General features: G+C 43.4%; 1 protein-coding gene across 6 annotated transcripts; it reads right to left on the reverse strand.

Annotated features, from left to right (window-relative positions):
- Positions 1-772: 772 nt before the first annotated feature.
- SUPT7L (SPT7 like, STAGA complex subunit gamma) lies at positions 773-22382 on the reverse strand. 6 transcript variants are annotated; one of them, XM_074988569.1, is made up of 6 exons: positions 21942-22322; positions 21120-21230; positions 20603-21039; positions 13119-13443; positions 9884-10121; positions 773-1973 (listed from the first exon to the last, which is right to left on the reverse strand). In XM_074988569.1, the coding sequence occupies exons 3-6, from the start codon at positions 21013-21015 to the stop codon at positions 1711-1713; spliced, it is 1239 nt and encodes a 412-aa protein (XP_074844670.1). In that variant the 5' UTR covers positions 21016-21039; positions 21120-21230; positions 21942-22322; the 3' UTR covers positions 773-1710. The 6 variants fall into 6 exon arrangements, with proteins under 6 accessions (XP_074844670.1, XP_074844667.1, XP_074844666.1 ...); XM_074988566.1 differs by lacking the exon at positions 21942-22322 and adding an exon at positions 22364-22382 and having other exon boundaries at positions 20603-21230; XM_074988565.1 differs by lacking the exon at positions 21942-22322 and adding an exon at positions 22333-22363 and having other exon boundaries at positions 20603-21230.
- Positions 22383-22406: the final 24 nt, after the last annotated feature.

Raw genomic sequence — 22406 nt, forward strand, 5'->3', positions numbered from 1 at the left:
GGTGTGGAAGGGAAGCAAAATAATAAAGAAGATTAAAAATTAGAGAAATGCATGGCCTTGGGCAATCTAAAACAGGCTGTTAAGCCTCAGCCTTAAGAGATTCTTCTAAGGGCTTGCCTATACTATGCAGACGATCAACAGGGTTGATCTTCTGGAGTCCAGTTTTGCACACCTGGTAGAGATGTAGGAAATCAAACTATCTGAGGTCGACAGTCAATTCCGTACTCCTCAATATCGTGAGGAGAAAAGGAGGTCAACAGGAGAGTTTATCCCATCATCCTCCCTCTGTGTAGACAGCCAGGTGAGCTGATTGCTGATAACTCGATTCTAGCCAGAATTGCATACCTACAAATGCACTTACTTTTCTAGTATAGACCAAGCTTACAGATCCAGAGAGTGACAGATATGCTATTTTTTCATCCCTAGCCAGTTAAAAATCCTGAAAGCATTCAGTTCCTGTAATACTTTTCATCAGATGGTCTCAAAGTGCTCTATGGATAGTCCATAAGCCTCACACCACCAATGGAAGGCAGATATTGCTTTTCCTTTTTTACAAGTGGGGAAACAGAATCAGGGAGGTTGCATCTTACCGTGAGTTACACAAGTCCTTGACAGAGCGAGGAATAGAACAAAGATTTCCCATTTCTCACATCTTGTTTAACCAATCTTGCTTTAAATATTTGAATAGTTCTTGAACCACAAGACAGTACCTTTCAGATTGAGACAATAGCTTTTAACACTGATGTCCATGAAATCTTATGGCCACCGAGTCTTATTAGATATGCAAGACAGTTTTATTGGTTCGGCTTCTATTTCTGTACAATGAACGTGAAATACAATCAAGAAAAAGAAGTAGGACCATGACTGGTATATGAACAAACAAAAACACTGTGCCTGGAGTTTGTTCCTTCAGAAGATTAACATTCTATTGTAAGGACAAATATGAGGCTCAGTAAACCTCCCTTGAACCTCCCCAAGGGTTACATGCATACAACTGGTTTAAGCCAGTGTTCTTACTTGACTCAGGATCATTCCAGCTTCTGTTAAGAGAGACACTCAAAGAATCAGATTAAAAGCTCTGAGCTGAACATCAGCTGTAGATCCACAGAACAAAAATAATTATTGCCAGTCAGCCAGCCACACATTTTAAAAAAATAACAATAGGCACCAAAACAGAAACTATTTCAAATTAAAATGTCAAGATGGTGGTTCAACAGGGCAGATCAGTAAGACTGAAATTGCCATGTACAATGCAACAAACTATATGAAACAGTTAATTACCAGGGCCAGCTGCAGTAAGCCTAATTGCTCCTGATTCCAGTTTCAAAAGCTTGCTATCAAGGGGCAGCCATGAACCCCCTGGCTCAGTGAGCATGAACAGACACTGTCAACAAGACTACAGCCTCCTTCCCTCCCTCACGACGCTCCCACCCTACCAGAGGTCTACTGCCATATTCGCGGGATGGGGATGGGTCCCATTTTCAGTTTTCCTAAAGCCTTGCGGATGAGGCAACAGAGCGGAATCCCGCGGGAAGAGGAGTCATAGGCAGAATGAAGATGGGTGAGTTGATGTACACTGCAGATAACCCCACAGACTGCCCATAAAACCCAGGGCCAGCCCTGTTTATTGTAGTCCTTGTGGTACTTAGGGTTCTATTGTCTCATTTCAAATCATTGCCACACATTGAAAGAAAAAAGATTTCTTCCCTTTCACATCTTCTTTATCTTCTTCTTGCAACGTTGGTTGAAGACAGGTGAGGATCCCATCAGGCTGTCAGGGGAATGAGAACCGTAGCTGCTGTCAGACCCATTGGGGCTCTGGGGCATCCCAGCTTCACTCATGCCTGACATGGGCTCCTCAAAGACATCACCACTTAGGACGCCATGCCCAGAAACATTGCCCTCCTCATTTTCCTGCGGCTCCATTTTCACCTGAGCCAAGTTCCAGAGAGGAGAAGCATTCACCTCGGCACCTGGAAAGAGAGAGTACTCATCAGTCACCAAGAATGCATGGAACAGGTGTATTGGTGCAAAGGACAGCAGGATTGGTAAAGACCAGGAGCAGGCTAACCCCTAAAGGCTGGAGATAGAACAGATGTGAAACAAAAAGATGAAGCATATAAAAGCAGGATTTACTCTGATCACCTCTCTCTTAGGACAGGAGATGGCTAAGCCCTGCCTCCCACCTGTCTACACTGAAGCACTCTGTGAACTTTCCCAAGGGAATATATCAAATTTAGAAGGGCCAGGTATCCTCCAAAAGCTTAGCAGCACCAGCTAGTGCCAAGAGCAGCAGTGTCTAGCTCAGACACCCAGTCATTGCATGAAACCAGGACTTCAAAGACATACCAGCATCGCCCTGGGTGGCGCCTTTATAGCAGGCCCTACAGTACCATTAGAGCTGGACTCCAAGCTGTTCTGTGAGGAGATGGGAAATAAGGGAATTCTCTCCTCAGTGATGCCCTGAGGCTGTAAATGCAACAGCCCATGGAGGTACTGCTGTTCCCCCAAGTCCTAGCTCCATGCAGGACCTGAGGATCTTGGCTAGACTCCTGATACTTTTGGCACTAGCTGATGCTCCCTGAGTTCCTTCTTCCCAGTGAAGGTGTTCCTTTCCCAGACAGCATGTGCTCAGTCTGGGAACCTACAGACACCAGCACTCCCAGTGGGTTTTCTGGCCTCCAGCACTTGACACCTTGCCATGAGTGAATGCTGTAAAGGGTTAAACCCAAAGAGAGTGGGTTCTCTCCACAAGCACAAGAGCCAATAGGGAGAGGGGATTTTTGAACTGAAGCAGAGACACAGAGATGGGTTAAGCCTGAGCAGACTTGGAGGATTCAGTAAATACCCAGGCCTCAAAGAAAGCTGGGCATACTGACATGTAAGTAGAAAGTAAATGTTTAAACAGACGCAATCAGGTTATTTCTTATTTTGGGTTTGGAGCGGGACTTCTCAGGTTAGCTTATGTACACCCTGTACACTGTAACTTTTAAACTGAATCCCTGGGAAGTAATTCTCTGTGCTTTAATCTACCTCTTTTCTTCGTTGCTCTGTACCACCTAGCTGCCAATATGCTTTATCACACATATATTTTGTTAACAAACCACCTTTTTAAGGCAGATTTGATTCCTGTGTCCAAGAGAAGGGTCTGTGTATAAAATGACCTTTCAGTCTTAGGCGTGCACTTAGATTGTAGCCTAATTTCTTCCTTTTTGTTTTCAAAGAGGCTGGAGCTACCCCCGAGGGAGACATGTTTGTTTTCCTGGGTTTGTCTTCCCAGGCTCCCATGTTCGTCTTACTGGGTTCTAAAGAGGGTTTTTTCCACTTTACAGGAGGTAGCTATCTCCCAGGGTCAAGGAATCTGTGCCTTTTAGAAGCTTTTAAGCAAAACCTTACAGAGGCAACGTATTTTAAGATCTCTTGCATGCTCTCACTTCCTGCACTCTGAGTGCAAGAGCGGGGAAAAGCCTTGACACATCTGCAAGGACTCATCCCTGCACAGAGCAGAAAAATCCTCATGACCCCAGTGGTTTTACAAATCTCATGTAGAGTGGACACCACTGAGAGGGAGGGGGGCACCCAGGGAGCTGTGGGTATAGTTTGTATTTATTGTAAAGGAACTGATAATTCTACATAGGTGCCAACCAGGGAGAGTCTATATAGAGAAAACAAACTAGGCAGCAGGCCCTAGGTTATGTTTTTGAGGAAGAGGAAAGGCAGATGTTAAGGAGCCCAGATGTTCCTGGGGAATTGTAAGTAACTGATGAAAAAAATGTTATAAACATTCTTCATTATTATCAGTCACACATGCGGGCATGAGTGAACATTGTATGATCGTCTTCAAGTTTCTTACATGCATTTTTTGCAACTTTTCTCCAGTTACACTGAGTTCAAGTTAGGAAACCATGACCTCCTCAGTGTTTGTACAGCAACTAGCACAATGGGGCCCAAAGTCTCCTTGGGCCTTTTGGGTGCTACCATAATGCAAAAACAGGAAAATTTAAAATGGCAATAACATTTTCCCAGCACTTCAACCACAAACTGTTTTAGGAGGGGTGTGAAAACTCAGCTAATGGCCCACCAAGCCTTTGTTCATTTCTCATTTTTATGCCATCTCTCCCGTTTGATTCCAGATGGGACCAGACAAGCACCATTCACACTGCATCCCTAGCTTGAACATAACAAAACAGCATCAAATTACAAGCAAACCTCAGAAGCATGGAAGATTGGTCACTATATCTGGAACCTTTCGCTTTTTGATCAGTTGGTTCAAACCCTATTCAGCTCTACATTGATTAAATCATCATCATCTGATATCTATCCAATGACCCATATAAAAGCAACTTGTTCACTTCATAGTGGCTAAATGTCCACATCACAAAACTATTAAGAAGACAGTTATTTGATGTATATTCTAAGACTGATGTGTATCTTATTGGTGTTGTGGAAGATTGCATACAAGTTTTTGTTTTCAAAACAGTAATAGGTGGATTTTGATTTGTTCTGGTTTTGTCCCTAAGAGGAATAATTATAGATTTTGTTACTTCTGCACATTTATTTTGAAAAGAAAAAAAAATATTAAAACCCCACTAACATATCTGATACTAATTGGGCCCCTTGTTGAGTCTTAGCATAACAACCAAGGACTGAATGGAGACTGAAACCTTCTCTCGTCAAATTTGATCTCTAGGGGCCAGGGTAAATTCTCATGAAAAATAAAAGGCAGATGCAAACTAAGAAGCCAGCTTGGGAGATTTCCAAACCTAGTTTACAGACTCAAGAAACTTACCTAAAGTTTGAATAAGCATCTGAGCTTCTGAGTGCTCAAATATTTTACACTTCCCCAGTTACTGGCAAAAAGAAAATGCTTCCATTGAATCACAATGGTATTTGCATTGTAAACCTTCCACAAATGCTTAGCCCAAACCTAAGCTTAGGGAGACTCGGGCCGCGTCTACACGTGCACGCCACTTCGAAGTAGCAGCGCCAACTTCGACGTTAGGCGGCGAGACGTCGAAGTCGCTAACCCCATGAGGGGATGGGAATAGCGCCCTACTTCGACGTTCAACGTCGAAGTAGGGAACATGTAGACGATCTGTGTCCCGCAACATTGAAACAGAGGGGTCCTCCATGGCAGCCATCAGCTGAGGGGTTGAGCAACGCTCTCTCTCCAGCCCCTGCGGGGCTGTATGGTCACCGTGGGCAGCAGCCCGTAGCCCAGGGCTTCTGGCTGCTGCTGCTGCAGCTGGGGATCCATGCTGCATGCACAGGGTCTGCAACTAGTTGTCGGCTCTGTGTATCTTGTGCTGTTTAGTGCAAGTGTGTCTGGGAGGGGCCCTTTAAGGGAGCGGCTTGCTGTTGAGTCCGCCCTGTGACCCTGTCTGCAGCTGTTCCTGGCACCCTTACTTCGATGTGTGCTACTTTGGCGTGTAGACGTTCCCTCGCAGCGCCTATTTCGATGTGGTGCTGCCCAACGTCGATGTTGAACGTCGACGTTGCCAGCCCTGGAGGACGTGTAGATGCTATTCATCAAAATAGACTATTTTGACGTAGCGTGCATGTGTAGACATGGCTTCTATGTGGTAGCCGCAGGCAGAAGAGGCTGTGTTGGGCTGCTTCTACATGCTCACTCTCCCATCGGAGGTGGCATGGTAATGAGACAATTCCAAGAAGGCTGATGAGGTGCTAAAGTTCATATTCAGCGCCTCATTAGCATAATGGCAGCCATGCGAATTTCAAAGTGCAGACTTCAAACTGCAGATTGACAGTGAAGATGGGGGCAGCTTCAAAATAAGGACCCCACTTCAACAGTCCCTTACTCTGATCTAGTTTTGTGGGAGTAAGGCAATGTCAAAGTGGGGTGCTTATTTCGAAGCTGCCCCCATCTACACTGTCAATCTGCAATTCAAAGTCTGCTTTGAAATTCGCGCAGCTGCCATTATGCTAATGAGGCACGGAATATACACATTAGCACCTCGTTAGCCTACTTCGAAGTGCCTCATTACCATGGCGCCCCCAACAGGAGGGGGTGAGTGTAGAAGCAGCCTTGGTCTGCTAGACAGACAGGAAGAACTACAGGGTGGATTGGCGTCCAGGAGCCTCGCTAAAAATCCCCATTATGTTCATTACAAACGAAGCTACCCTCTTCTCAACCATGAGAATACACCATTAACATTCTATCAGTCCTAAAGGTTTAAGGCTACAGCCCTCATCTAAGCTATAATCAGAGGGCTTCCTTCTTCCATCAGTTTCTCTCCATCTGCTAGTCTAAATCTTATTCCCTTTAGCTTCCCTCGTCATGGAGTGATGTCACCAAAGCATAAAACGACAATGTCTGCACAGGATATTTCATCTTCAAAGCACTTTAACATCAGAGCCCAAAACAAATGAATGGATTAACTGTCACTACACTCTCATGCCATAAGAAAATAGTATCCCGTTTGTCTCCGCTCCCCCAGCTGCAGAGAAAGAAAGTGACCTGCACAAGACCACAACAAAGAGCCTACCCAGAGGCAGAACTAGAACTCAGGAGCTCTCAGAGCCTACTACTGGTCTCAAACCACTGGGAATTGCTGCCTCCCTAATGGATACATTCCCATGTTGAAGATGCCCATATCCTAATTACAGTAGCATCCTCTCCCTCCCTCTGATGTTACGCACTCAGCATTGCTCAGCTCTTCAGTGGGAATCCTTCAGAGAAATGTGGTTTCCAGCACACAGAGGCCCTTGTGCAGTGAACAGGGATTTTCAGAGAGGAACAGAACACTTGTATTCATAATTAGGAAACATCAATCTGCTATCAGAGGAGCACAAGGCATTTAATATACAGCTAGCATGTTAACCTCTGAGTCTCAAGTGGTAGATGCTAATGCCAAGCTTTTCAGATGAATCATTCATAATCCCTTATGGCCCAGGAGTAGTTCACCATTCCCTCCCCCACAAAAGAAAAGCACTTCACACTTCAGGGCACCACAGAAAACAATAAAAGCTCCCAGCAAAACATCAAAGGGATTTACATTTTTTAAAGCACAGCAGCGTGTTACTCTTTAAACAAGTAGACACTGATGTCTAGTCTCCCCTCCGGACACACGTAACTCGGATTAAGGTTAATAAAACAGACCCTATCACTTTTAACTGGGATTCTGAGCGAAATGTGTATTTCTGCAGGGAATGACTCAGTTCAAGTGGCTGTATACATGAGGCAAACACACATCTATTGAGTAGGGGAGTTTTGGTAACTTTCTAAAGAACTCCTAGTGGGGCATGGTGCTGGATTGATAGCCGGACACCAAACTTGTATGCAGATACAGAACAGGTACAACTGTAGGCAGTGGTGGTACAAGATTCTCCCACTCCGCCAACCCAGTGTGCCTTAATTCTGACCCGAGTTCAGTTTCCATGGCCCAATCAGTCCTTGCTGTCATTGATAACACTGCTAATTGTAGTGATAGTTTTGTCATGTGGACACTCATCCACTAAAATGGGGCAGAGCTGCTGCCCATTTCGCATAAATGATCAAATAGCAGCCAGAAGGTGATGAAAATCAAACACTTCCTGCTGGGGCCAAATTCAATCCTGAAGGTGAGTGCTAAGCTCCATTAACAATTTTTGACTCCACCAGTTCCTTGTTTCCTCTTTCCAAAGAGGCATGCAAACGAGGGACATCCAAAAGGCAAATGAGGTGCCAGATTTACATATCTGGCACCTCATTTGCATACTCTTTGAAAGAAGACAAGAGGTATAGATGTGGTTCTTTTGAAAGAAAACCCCTTCTTCGAAAGAACCCTTCTTCCTTTTCTTAATGTCAAACTGTACCTCATTCGCATTTTCAATGTCCCTTATTTGCACGCCTCTTTCAAAAGAGGAATACAAGTGTAGACACAGCCTTGGATTCTTTTTGTATCTGTTTCATCATTAAGAAAAAGAATGAACAGCAGCTTTTTTTTTCTTTATAGAGTCTGTTGGCTCTCCTCTTACAAGCTTTGCACAAGTGTTCAGAAGTATTTTCCTTTTATACCGAACTGGCAGAAGGCTACCCTTATTCAAACACATAGTACCACAGTAGTACCACAATATTGTGCTAGTTGCAGCAAACACTTGAGTAACATTCCAAGTTTTACAATGCTTGAAGCATTACGGTAAAACGCAACACCATAAGGGCTTACATGCTTTCAGTGACTGCAGCCACTGCTGTAGAATATCTTCTACTGTACACTTTTTATGATAACACAATGGCTGCTATGAATAAAACAATGTTTGTGTAAACCCTGCATCTTTCTCTACTGCTGAAGAATCCTACAATCGTTTCGTGTGGGGTAAATCGCCAACGGTTTGAACTGCATTACATTTGGCTTCATTTTGTATTTTCTGTTTGTGCAAGGTTTTAACCAAACCTTGTTGATGCTTTCAATTTAAAACAGAATCTTTCTCCCACATGACCAAAAACTGTTGGAGTTGAAAGTTTTATTCTCTTTATATTAATATTTTAGATTCAGTAATGCAGCAATGTAAGGTAACATATTAACACATTTAGCAGTATATTACTTTTATTAATTAAGTTCTTTAATTGACTATAAGCCTCTTTGTTTTAAAGCTTAGTACGTTTAGTAGGTAAAGAGACAAAGTTTAAATATTGTGTCTATGTTAATGACAAAGGAATGTTGGAGGCGGAAGTCTTAACTGCTTGATTTACAATGCCCTTTGCTTTGCCCAATATGCGATACTGTGGTACAAGGCTGTTCTTTAAAAGTCGTCAGCCATGTCTACACTTAGAAAAAACTTCGAAATGGCCATGCTAGTGGCCAAATTGAAGAATACTAATGAGGTAATGAAATGAATATTCAGCACCTCATTAGCATGCCACCAAGCACAGCACTTTGAAAGTGCCGCATTTTGCTCGCCCACAGCTCATCCACACGGGGTCCTTTTCGAAAAAAACCCTGCAAACATCGAAATCCCCTTATTCCTATCAACTGATAGGAATAAGGAATGATAGCTGATAGGAATAAGGGGATTTCAATGTTTGCAGGGTCCTTTCAAATAGGACCCCCGTGCAGACAAGCCGCGGGCGAGTGAAACGTGGCACATTTCAGCGCCTCCTTAGTATTCTTCTATTTGGCCATTAGCATGGCCATTTTGAAGTTTTTTCTAAGTGTAGACGTAGCCACTGCAACATTTTTGTTTATGTGTGAAAGTGGTATATCTGCGCTGAGATAAAGGTGAAAAGGTTATCCTCAGAGCCAGATGGCCAAGAAAGGAGGGGCAAAGCGTGGGTGAAGACCAACTTCACGGCGTCAGAAAAGAACCATCAGTACAAGAAGTGATCAGATTGGCAGATTGACAACTCTAAAGCATGGAGCAGGCACCCCTAAAGACAGTTGATTACAGGATGAGCCTTTCGGAGATGTTTTGGGAACAACCGATATCAAAAAGATAACACGCTGGTCACAGACTGACACAACAGAATCCATAGATTTCAACAGACAAAAAGGATCATAAAAGCAGGTTGCTTTGCCTTGGGACTTGGGGTTCATCTTGCCACCAACTCCTGGAGAGCATCGGATTGCGACCGACAAGGCCCTGCTCCCCTTCTGTGCTCTATCTAGCTGGTCACTAGACTGATCCAGACTCAGGACTGGTAACTATAACATTGTCTGGCAGGACTGTGTGCATGGTGTCTGTGTGTGTGAGTGACTGAAAAGCATATGCTACTGCTGTATTCTCAATAAATGCAGCATACTGCCTTTTCCCCTATAAAAGATCTTGTGTGCTTCGTTTAAGTGTAACAAAACAACCCCCATCAGCTGTCACAGTGCTAAAGTAAAATACCTGAGGCCATGGAGAAAAGCTGGGGCAGCGTTTATAAGATCAGGCTACCCCTTACCTGAAGTCTGTGGGGATGCCTCTACTTCCAGATTTGCAGAAAAACGCTCACTCTGAGCTCCAAGGACTCCCACAGGCAAGGACTGATCACCAGATGCCAGATCTCCCTCCAGCTCCTCACTTATGGGGAAGGCAATATCACTGACTGGCTCCTCCTTGATCTTCACAGGTTTTGTGTCTTCTGCTGCCTTTTCAGGGTTGACAAGCTTCTCGTACTCCTCTGAGAGCTGCTTGCTAACCTGTCAGTGACCATGGGAGACAAGAAGGCTAGAATTTTCAGGCAAAGCAGCTGTGTTCCCCCTAAGCTGAGCGCTTGGCCAATTGCCCAGGAGAGATTCAGGCACTGCTCAACTTATTAGCAGAGTGCCCACAATCTGCAAGATGTGTTTCTACTGATGGTTCACATCTGCACATGCCTGGGTGCATATAGTAAACTTTATTCTGCCCATAGTTGGAAAAATTTAAAGAGAACACTGCAAAGCAGTGAAGGCAATTGTGTTTTATTGCTCCCCCTCCCCAACAGATTACTGATTTCTAATCAAAGGAAACAGGTACTCAAGCAGATATAAATTATATACATGCATATAATGTTTTTTTCCTTTCAGAACTTCACTCTGATGAATTCAAAAGTCTTCAGATGCATTAATTCATTGAGGCTTCAATAAGGTTAGTGCACCCCTGTCTGGTGAGTAAGTTTCAACAGCCCTATTTTATGTATGCAGAAACCAAGACCCAGAAATTAACAATCACCCACCCATGATGACATAGCAAGTCTGGACCATAGCAAGAAATAGAACCTATGTATGTCCTGAGTCCCACACCTAAATTTTAATTACAAGACCATCCTCTACTTGATATCAACGTTTATTCCTGCTGTAAGAACCAGCTTCTGAGCTACTCATCACCATTGTTAATTACCACATATAAACTCTAGCGATCTTCTGTTCAATCAACAACAGAAGTGCAGTGAGTGTTTTCTCAATGAATATAGGGATGAAATTCAACAGCAATCCTTCACCTCTCAAAATTTAGATTCTTATCAGCCATATATCATGAGTGAAGTGAAGTGAATTTTGCAGTCTTAGTTTAGTTAATCCTAGTGCTAGTCTGTATCATACAGTTCTGCAATGTTCAGCCACGTTTTGCACTGGACAAATCCAGGGGATTATGATGACTGTTACAGGTCTAAACTGAGGTGCAGAGACAAAGCTGTTTTAAAACAAAACCAAACTTTCTTCCTCATCTAGCCACACCCTAAATAGCACAGATTACAGCAAGTAAGCAGTGAGATGTACTGGCACAGCAGCCTGCGAAACCCAGAATTTAAAACAGCAGGGAGTGCTGAAGGTCAAGGCTGAGATTACTAGCTAAATCCATCGGCTTTCAGAAACATTTAAACTGAACAAAAATATTTCATAATGCAAAAAGCATATTTTAACCAACACAATCTGCATGTTTTAGTGATGACGGACGCAGATGATGTAGCTTTTTTGATAAACTTCAGAACCACTCACAATTTATCTATCACAGACATTTTCAGGTGGCGTTAATTTATACAAGCTCTGTGTAAATCACAGGGTGCCAAGAAGAATGTGGAAGTGAACATGAGTTGATCCAAAAGTCTGCCATCAGGCACTCACATACCAAGGCAGGGAGCACAGAATAAATCCCTAGGAAGACCAGAAGAGACTGATTTTGCCTCGGATCATGGACTCTACCGGAGTTAAAAGTCTCTTCTCCATGAGCACCAACATAATTCTCCTTCACATCATAACATTTGCAGGAGTGTATGAAGGCCAGAATACCTTTATATCTGTGTCACTAAAACAATATGCCACCATTTAACACTGTGGAAAATCTAGTTCAAAAGAAATCAATTCCCTGCAGTGGTAACAGAAACCAATATAGCACATTTTATTCCAAAGTGCTTTATAAAAATCAGGAGTTGTTTCACCCACCATGGAAAAATGCAGCCACTTCTGGGAGCAGCAACAGTTTAACAGCTCACAGAAATGATCCATGGCAATGTACTCTCAAAAACAAACTTTCTGTAGTTTCAACAAGCTACCTCATTCCACGAGCTACACATTAAAATGAAGTCAGTGTGTGCAAGTGATTATAGGGGCTCTTATGCACACTTGGCTTTATCTAATTCTTGATTCCCCCCCTTTCTGCCCCTCTGCTCTCTGATTTGCTCACCTTGATAATATTTTTCTGATTTGTCAACCTTGATTACTATTTTTGGTTCTCTGTGCCTTAAATATTGAGTCTGTTCTGGTATGGCTATGGTCTGAAGAAGTGGGTCTGTCCCACGAAAGCTCATCACCTAATACATTATTTTGTTAGTCTTTAAAGTGCTACCGGACTGCTTTTTTATTTTACTAAAATTAAGTCAGTGTGTGCAGTCACTGATTTACATTACTAAAATACAGCTAAATATCCCAATGAACCACAGAAGTAGAGATCAAGTTGATAAATCAGTGTTGACTTTTTCTTTCTTCTGAAATTTGTTTTCCTACATGGAAACTGGTTCACTTTATACATCAAACTGAACATGGATTAACACACTTCGTCATTCTGAAAAATACCAGGGGCTTTCTAATATTTTGTATCTTTCCTCACACAGCACATGATGATCACTCGGTTTAGCTAGACTCTAGAGAAGCTGAGGAAATCAAAGAATCCTGTTTCTGTTGTTGAGTGGTTTACAAAAATCCATGGAAGATAAGATAAATTATGGAACCAGTATTTGATGTAATTTAATCACAAATTCTCTGGTTGAACAGACTCGTTCTGTAGAAGAATTTACTCGTTTGATCATCTATTTTCAAACAGCAGATCTCTTCAATATTAAACAAGTGTGGGAGCATCTGGTGAAAAAAAGATGGGGAAGAGTCCAACAATTTTCCTATCTCCTAAATTGGGCTAACCCATTCTTCTAGACAGACACAAAGGTTCCTCCAGAGCCAACCACTAACATATTTCTAGGTCAACAAGGGGCTTCCTCCCTTAGAGGCAGAGCATGCTGCTAGCACAGCTCTCCTAACCCCTTGCCAGCCCACACAGGGAGGTTATTATGTCCTGTATGTTTTTATTAAAAACCCTCCCTGACTGTCCAATATAAGAGATCTAGTTGGATATTAACACACTTACCCAAACAGTTCTCTATATAGCAACAAAGAGATTACACAAGACCGTCTTACATTAAGCAGCATTTTTGACATCTCTAACCTCACCTGCAGCATGTAGCTGTGATAATCCTTAATGCGGTGCTGCCAGAACTTCTGCAGAGAGAGCACGCTGCCAATGCCCACCTCATGAAACACCTGTTCCATCACGTCCGGGAAAGGCGTCTGTCCAAGCCGAGCTTCTCGATCCACAGTGAAGCGGAGCAGCTTGGTGAACTTCAAGCAGTACTCATGAGCAATGTCTGTCAGGGTCTCCAGGACGCTCTCATTGGCACACTCAAACCCCGCATGCGCCAGGATGGTGGCCATGGACTGGTAGAGAAGCTGCCGGCAAGAGGTCCAACTCAGCTCAGTCACTGGTTCCCCTTTTCCTCTAGAACAATAGGACAACATGAGCAGACACCTTCAACCACCTCAGGAAAATGGGGATCAGGAAAAAACAGTTGACTACTAAAGGGTCAGTGCCATTAATTTATTAGAGGTGAGCTGCATGGAAAAGCAGTTCAGTTTGGGTCCTTCATGACATCCGTGTTATGTGTGGAGGAGGCCTAGAAGATTTATGGCTTCTTAACTCTCTTCCATACTAATATCAGGAATGTCAAGTCTCAACCTTCTTTATTATGCTCAAAAAGTCTTTGGGTGACTCAAATGCAGACTGAGCTTTCTCAGTCCTTAATTAAACCCAGAACTTTTCTCCCAGAGGTCTGAATTAAACAGGTGTTAACACACAAAAAAGGAGTTTTAACAGCCTGAATGCAAATCTCTTCCCCTCCTCAGTTAATCAGGTTTTATTTCCTTATTATCTCTCCAATGTCACAGACCTATTAGCTCTCCAGGCATCCACAGAGGGGTCCAAGACAGACAAGATGTAAATTTGTCATGTGAAAAACAAGCAGAGCATACGCACTTTGCTAAAGTATACACAAAAAGGTGGAAGCCCATTTCTTCAAGTCACCTTTTGCCAATGCACTTTGTGCTATAGCCAGAGGCAGGAGGTTTGCAGAAATTTTGGGGGTGCCCAGAACACCCAGAGCCCCCACCCCTCTTCCACCCAAACTCCCTACCCCACACCTGCCTCAGGCTCTGGGAGAGAGTTTAGGTGCAGAAGGGGTGAGGGGTGGGACTCTGGAGTGGGGGGAATGCGAGTAGGGAGGCCTCTGGGCTGGTGCAGGAGGTGGAGATGCAGGAGCGGATGAGGTGTGCAGGCTCTGGGAGGGAGTGGGGTGTGTAACGGGGTGTAGGAAGAGAGGTTGGGTGTGGTGCGAAGGGGTTGGGAACTCTCCATGCACTGCTGCCAACAGGCCCTGTTCCCACAACTTTCCACTGACTGCAGGGGTGCTCAGGACAGGGGCAGCACGCAGAAACACACGCCCTCCAGTGGGGCCATAGCAATGTGCAAGCAGCAGTGCAAAGCAAATGTCAGGAAGCCACTCTAACCCCGCTGTGCTTCTGGTTGTAGTGGCGAGGGCCCCTGCATGATTTTAAATCACCTGCAGCGGCAGGCAGGGCAGTGGGACACACCTGGGAGAAGCATGCTGGGGCATCAGGCAGAGCTGGGACAGAGACCCAGCACTAAAGTTTGGAGGAAAAGGGCCCCTGGGCACTATGGGTCCATATCATTTGCAGCCTGTGGCTATAGAAGTAGCAGGAAGAGAGACTGTACAATTTTCAATTGGCAGGATCTGTCTTAGAGCAGCAATTCACAGCCTGAGTATTGTGACCATGATGCCCTTTCTCATATTGCTCCCGGCTACATCCCAACTGGATGGGAATCAGAGGGTATGGGAGGTCCCAATATGGGAGAGGCTTATAACACTTACATGATTCTCATAACAGAGTGGGTGAGAATTTTTTTACTGAGGCGGGGTTAGCATTTGAAAATTTCATGGGGAAAAGAAAAGCTCTGAGGAATTTAAAAGACAAAAGGGCACGCGCCTGGCCCAAAAAACTTTAAAATTCATAGCTCCTGTTCAGCTGGCATGTGTTTTGTTTGCTTTTTAATACTTTGCTCATCTCCAAAGGTTATACTAGACCAGTCAATTTCACCCTCAGTTTCTGATCAGTTTCTTTTTCTGATCTTACAGGCCCACTTTCCTAACTTGCCACCTCCTCTACAGTCACACCACACAGTGTTTCCAGTAACTTGCCATGGGGTGATACTTTTACAGATACCATCTGACAGCTGCCTAGTGGCTTATGTAAAAGAAGAGGCTGGCTTCACTGCAATGCCTGGCACTGAGGTGTCTATACCACAAAACATGCATCACGACCAGCATCTTCTACTCTCAGAAAAAAACTGCACAGATCATAGAGTTTCAGCTCCCCACTGATCCTTAAAGAGGGCCCCTGCAAACAAGACTGAGCTATAAGAGCAAAGGCTATGTGCATGTCAGGGAGTGAGAGGGAAACTTGCCTGGTTGCTATCAGTACCAAAACCCTTCTGGGGATACCTAGTGGGCTCCATTTGCCAGGCTCTCACCTCGACATCTTTCACTAGTATGAAATTGATTTCAATTTAAAGAGATAAAGAAAATAATTAATATTACAGCAAAAGTCTTGGGCCAGGGTATTACCCGGGGGGATAAAAATAGCTGTGTGGACCTCAGTTCATTAATTCCTCCTCCTCATTCATCTCTGAAGTGACTCATCTCAATTTTTATTTAATTATGTCCTCTGCCTCAGAATGGAGAAAGCAGGCACTCCAATCCACCAACTGAAAAGTCATCTAGCTTTTCTATAAACCCAAGCATCATCCATGCTGCTCTGAACCCTTTTTGTATTGCAGTACACTTATGTAATTCCCAGCAAGCCCTATGCCTCTTAAAACATTGGCACAGGGAGTGGGGTGAGGCTAGTTCACCACTTTTTCCACAGTGAAAGAAAACCACTGGCAAAGCCAAGGACTGGTCTTTTTTTCCTAAGGTGGGTAAAAAGGGCATGGTTTTATATATATGTGTATATAATCATTAATAGCTGTCAAATGAGGCACTTTGCAGGCTTAAACTAATACACTAGAGACAGAATTTGGTTAGCCCATCTGGGATACATCACCATCTCCAGCTACTGTTTAACAATACACAGCAACATTCAACACCAAAGAAGGACACTTTATCTATTTGAAATTTCAGGAAAGGAATCTCATTACCCTATTAGTATATGGCCAAGACACTGAGGCCAAAAGAATATAGCCAATTGAAAATCTAACCCACTTAGAGAGTGAAAAAAAAACAAAAAGGAGTGCAAAAGAGTGAGAGAAAGACAGTTTCCAGGCACTTTGCCTCTCTGGCTGCATCTACACTAGCAAGAGTTTTCAGAAAAGCCAGGCCTTTTGCAAAAAAAAACAAAACAAAACAACCCATGGAGAAGCTACACATAAAATGTGCTCTTTCAATCTGAAAGCAAAAGAACACGGCCTTTTTTCCGGCATCCCTCCTCATCTCCCAGATGAGGAAGAGCGCCTTTTTCCAAGAGATTCTTCTGAAAAAAAGCATGTGAACATACGCTGCAGGCTTTCGAAAAAGCAGGGGCTGTGTGGACGTGCTCCATCGGAAGAGCGGATCATTGTGTATGAACGCACTCTTTTGAAAAAAGATTTTTCCGAAGAGACCTTCCAGAAGAACTTTTTTCAAAGGATCGTTGTAGTGCAGACACAGCCTTTGTGAAACTATGTAAATCGGCATAGAGACACAAACACAGTTTCCTGGTTGATTTGTGCTTGGAAGTGTTTTTCTCTCACAGGAACAAACAGGAGATGATTAATGAATAGGTTATAAAGGACAAACAGTGAAACTTCCTATAACCAAAGTGCTGTCAAAAACCCAGTGTGAACAGGATGAAAGAAAGTCAGAAAATTCCCCAACTCACCTCCTTTGTGTTATATTCATATTTGCCTGTGCTTGGATCAACAGAAAACGTTTTTAGGTAGAAGGGCAAATTTTAAATTGACTGTGCAAAAAAGCAAAAAAATTATCATAACTAGTCAGAACTTTGGCTTTACACCTGGTTTGAAGTTTGGCATCTCCAGAAACACAGCACCTCGGAACCTTATCGCTTTGGATTTTAACAACAGACTGCCACTTCCGACAGCTTCTAGTGCTTTCCAAGAAACCTCCCATCCAGCTACCTGCCAAGCCTGCTTAAGACTGAATCAGTGTCACATATCTGTGAATAAACAGAAGAGTTTTACCTCTATCATTTAGTCACCATAGGCTGGCAAGTCCCAGACTTGCCCGTGTGTAATATGTAGGCTTAAAATATGATCAGCTCTGTAGAAGAGGATCTAGACTTTTTTCCATTATCGAAAATACTATGAACTGCTGGCCCATTTGACAGTAATAGATCCTTACTTGCATCACAGATTTAAATAAAAATCTCCACACACTTCTACATGTTTATGGACCACCAGTGGGAGAAAAAATATGGAGGAACCATCTTCCCAAGAATAAAACGAAATATTGTTTTTTCCCCATACCTATCAATGGGCCCGTAATGTACAGAATATCATGTTACAGCAAACAGAAAAATCTACCAACTCAGATCAGTCAAACTTAAACTTTAGAGTTAATGAGCTTGCCAGCCTCAAAAAATGACACATTTTCTGTAGCAATCTCCTAACATGCCAGCATGCCATCTACCAGCTGCCCCTTCTAAAGTAGTCACAAATGTTCTTGTGTCCAAGCCCACCCCGAGCAAAGCCATTTCCTTTAAAGGCAGGAAAATCTTATGGGCCATTTCCTGGTTAACGAGGAAGTTAAAGGGAAAGACCAATTCAATATGTGGAGCAACAACCGAGGTTCACTCAAGTAAAATAATGAAAAGCAGACATAAGGTGTTGAAGGTGAGCAATGAGCTAGCAGCAGAGCTAGGGAAAGAAAAGATTGCTTTCTCATAAGCACTTCAATTGTACGAAACATTACACTGCTGAGCTGATTTCTAGCAAATGAGCTGCAAAATTTCCCATCACTTGAAAACCATCCTCCCTGCCCCGGCCCCCCCCCCCACACACACAAAATGCAGAAAAACAAAGGATGGTGCTGGAAAAACAAGGTGAAACTGTTACCAAGTATGTTGGATCAGTTAGCATACTCCTTTCGAAAGGCAGGGGCTAGTGTAGCCAGAGCCAAAATGTCCACACAACACGGAGATTTGTTCTATAGTAAAACAGAATAAAACCAAACACGACATAGACCTGCAAGTTCCTGCCCTGTAAGGCTACATCCACACGGTATAACTCTCTTGTGAGAGGAATGCAGATGAGGGAACCCGACATTGCAAATGAAGCACTGATTTACAAATCTCACACTTCATTTGCACAATCTTGCACAACTGCACCGTCAAGAGAGATTTTGGCAAAAAAATAAAACAGCCATGTAGACAGGATTCTGTCAGCGAAAACCCCCTCACTAACAGAACCTTACATGTCATTTTTTTTCAGGGATAAGAGTCTGTTGACAAAGGGTTTTCACTGACAAAACCTTGTCTGCTTCGCTGTTTGTTTTTTTTGTAAAAATCTCTCCTGACTCTGTGATCGTGCAAGATCATGCAAATGAAGCGCGAGATTTGTAAATAAGCACTTAATTTGCAATGTTGGGGTCCCTCATTTGCATTCCTCTCACTATATAGGAATGCCATGTAGACATAACCTAAGAGTTTAAGACAGTTTAATTCAAAACATGGTTTAATTTTGTGCTTCCCATATTAACTTCCAAATTCATCACAGCCCTTTTGTAATCCACGAAACACATCTCTCCCAATTCAGATCTTAAGATTTCCCAGGTAGCCAAATGCTATATTGTATACCTAGACCATCCTCAATTACTCTAATAGACAAGGAGAGGGTTACAGTGCTGTTTTTATCAACAGCTATATTAATTACTCATTCCTTCTAAACATGACAAGAATACCTGATCAAAAACATTTTGAACCTTTACAATGAAAGCTCAACTGAAGAAAAGAAAAAGTTTCCTTTCACACGTTAACTGCACACAAACATTAAGCAAGAGCCACATAAGCCTCACTTGGCTTCTCATCTTAGATAAGCAAGGTATTTTGAACAAGGAAGTCAGTGGAGCAAATGAATTCACTCCATCTAGTGGTTAAACTACATGACTTTGTGACATAGCTGGGGGCATGAGTTTCTGAGTGACCCTGAACAAACTACTTCACCCATATGTCTCTGCTCTCCATTTGTAAAAAAGCAATGATTCCCCTTTTGCAAGAGTACTGAAGAACTGAGTCACTGATATTTATAAACCACAGTGAGGTCCCAAGGCATAAGGGACCATATAGAAGTACACATTAATATTACTTCTACTTTAACTTCAGAGTATAAACAACTAAACTATATAAATCTTTTCTTCTTTACAAGCTAATGATGTTCTTGTGAAGTAATTACTGAAACAGTGCCCTGCCCTGGTGTTAGTGGCACTGCATTAAGACAGCTGGGACGTCCAAATTTGCTGGCCTTTAAAAATTGTTTTGAATTGAACCAACACAATTTTCAGAAAATAAAAAGCCAAATAAAATGCTTGGTTTCAACAAAATCAAAATATTTTGTTTTGCTCTAGACCATTTTAAACAATTGACTTAGTTGTAATTGCTTCAGATTAAACAAAATTTTGTTCTAAAGTTATCCAAACCTGTTTGCATTTTTGTGTTTACCGTTTTTTGAAAAGCCAAATAATGTGGAGAAATGGATACAATTTGGCAAAATATGTTGATGTTGACAAATCTGCTTGGCTGAAAAAAGTCATCCAGTTCTTCTTTCAAGTGAGATAGAAAGCACTGTGGCATCCTATAAAATAAAAGGCACTTTCTCTTGTTAATTTAGTGCTGTCTAAAGACAGATTGCCATTAGAAGACCCCAGAGACTGGGCCTCTAATATGTACCAAATAACAGATAGAGCAGAGGCAGAAGTAATGCAAGTTTCTTACAAACTGTCCCTGTGGCCCTCTGTTGGAAAGGCCAGTTTTAGGGAGAAAGAGAATTCAGTGTCCATAACTGTACAATTCTTGACCTCTTTTGAAATTATTAAGAAGAATGCCAGCTGTGCTGGAGGAAGTTTATGCTGTGTAGATATTAAGGGTCTGGAAGTATATGATCAACTACTTTCATCATTACAAACCACTGAACATCCCAACTCTCACATGTAAACGTTATAGTCTTTCAGTCATTACAAACCTAAACTGGATTTGAATCAATAACTGGATTTAAATGAGGAATCAAAAGATTGAAGACCCATGAAAACTAATAACCTGAATTTCTACAGCAACTTCCATCTGATGTCATAACTATGTGCAAACAATAAGCCTCACCCACTGACCCAAAAATCAGAACCTCTAACCCCATTTTACAGATAGGAAACAAACACCCAGGAAAGATTAGAATTCAGGATTTCTGATTCTAGTCTCCCTCCCTTCTCAATGATACTGAGGCAGACACACCACAAAAAAAGGATGCATCTGACTTTGTACATATAAAGGTGCCTGACTTCATTGCAGCAGACACATATTCAAAAATGACACCAACACACCTATAAAAGTCGCTCTCTGGATCACTGTGCCTTAGCTGAAATGGCATTTTGGGAGTTTTGCTATCCAGAGGAAGCAGGTCATCAGGGAGTGGTGGGGAGGCAGGACAGGGTGGCAGAGGTTCGCTCTCCTCCGCCTTTATACCCTCTGCTTGCTGCTGGTTCTGGGCCTGAGCCATGGCTATGAGGCTGCGCAGCCGTCTGTTGTGCTGGATGAGCTGAATGGTGTGAATGGTGAGGCTACAGGGCTCTGAGGGGATGTCCAACATGGTGGGAGGCCTGGGTTTGTTTGCAGATGGCTGATGTAATGGAGGATCTTGGACTTCCACAGTGCGAAACTCACGCTGAAGCAAATCGAAGGAGCTACGATTGGCCTGACTAGTCGACACAGGAATCTCTCCCCAATATCGCAGCATTTTGACACAAATAAAATATAGTACCTAAAGTAACACAGAAAGGCTTTTGAGAAAACTGTGAGCTTTTGACAGAAGAAAAAATGGAGTAGGAAACTCAGAGCAACCTTCCAGTTATCAACAGCAAAAAATTCTCATTCAAGGACATGCTGAGAAGTATTGTCTTCAGAACACTTGCAAGATGGGGCTGTTTTTAAAAGGTTACATGGCTGCTGCTCCTAAAGAAAAAAAAAAGACAACCATGAGGATGTTTCACATCTATAATAGACTCTTTAGTTCTCCCTAATCTAAAGAAGGAATTCACAGGAGAGCAGACAACCCAATCCACCTGGTCTAGGGAAAAACACAGAAATTTACAAGTCCCAGGGGACCCAAATCCACTGTGTGTATGAAATTAGCTGCTGAAGGTGTTCAGTGATCTGTCTTTTGAGCACTCCAGGTGGATGTTTCTCCCATAAATCACAGCAGTGGGAATTCAGAATACTACAACTTACGCTCTTGGGTTTACTCCCCCGCTCAGCCACTGGAAATGGGCTATCACACCCCCAGAAGCTGGCATCCACCCTGGGTGCAGGACACAAAGCATCATTCTCAGCAGCACCTTGCACCTCAGGGGCACTGGAATAGTTTGTACAGTGAGGGAGCTGAACCTTGGAACTGAACTGGACAGCCTGCACAGCCGTGTTTCTTAATCTGTTTCACGAACCACTGGTGTTCCATGAACAACTTGCAGTTGTGCCGTCAGCATCTGGTGCATTTTTTTAGGACACCTGATTAAATTACTCCATTTTGGTTTTGCTGTATATGTTGTTGTTAGTTTGTGTTTTTGTTTTAGGGGTTTTGTTTTGGTTTTTGGAGGTTTTAGTTTTGTTTTGTTTTGGGCTGACAACAGTTTTTGAAGAAAATCCCCAAAGGGGTTCCGCGCGCACACAATATCACCGTGGGCTGTTCCGTGGTCTCAACACGTTTAGGAAGCACCGCCGCACAGTATGTAACGGGAAGCAGGACGAGCGGGGTCGGAGAGAGCAGCGTCCCAGCAGCTATGCCCTCCCCAGGCACGGCAGACCTTGGGGAAGTCTGGGTCCCTCCTACCAACAGGGGAAAGGAGGGTCCCGCACCGGCGGTGGCGAAGCCGGGAATAGATCCCAGAGCCCTGATGCCGCCTCGTCCCCCGGCCCGGGAACTGTGCGCGCTGCGCACCGGAGGGATGAGGTAGCGGAGCCGCCTCCGGTCTGAAGGAAGAGCCCGTGGCCCAAGCTGAGCCCTACGAGGGCACAGGGCGGGATCCGGCCCTCCCACTGTTGACACCCTGCAACCGACCGAATTCCGATCGCCCCCAGGAGCCGCTGACCTCTGACCCGGATGCAGTCATTGTTCCGCGGGCGGAACTGGCC

This window comes from Carettochelys insculpta, chromosome 3 (assembly GCF_033958435.1).
Source record: "Carettochelys insculpta isolate YL-2023 chromosome 3, ASM3395843v1, whole genome shotgun sequence".
NCBI classification, from domain to species: Eukaryota; Metazoa; Chordata; order Testudines; family Carettochelyidae; genus Carettochelys; species Carettochelys insculpta.

What these genes read in the sequence shown, in the direction of transcription:
- SUPT7L (XM_074988566.1), bottom strand. Translation starts at nt 21,015, where the DNA reads ATGCTGCGATATTGGGGAGAGATTCCTGTGTCGACTAGTCAGGCCAAT. An exon ending in CCAGAGAGCGACTTTTATAG is followed by an intron (nt 13,444 to 20,602) that starts GTGTGTTGGTGT and finishes CTATTGTTCTAG; the next exon opens with AGGAAAAGGGGAACCAGTGA. An exon ending in GGCATCCCCACAGACTTCAG is followed by an intron (nt 1,974 to 9,883) that starts GTAAGGGGTAGC and finishes CTCTCTTTCCAG; the next exon opens with GTGCCGAGGTGAATGCTTCT.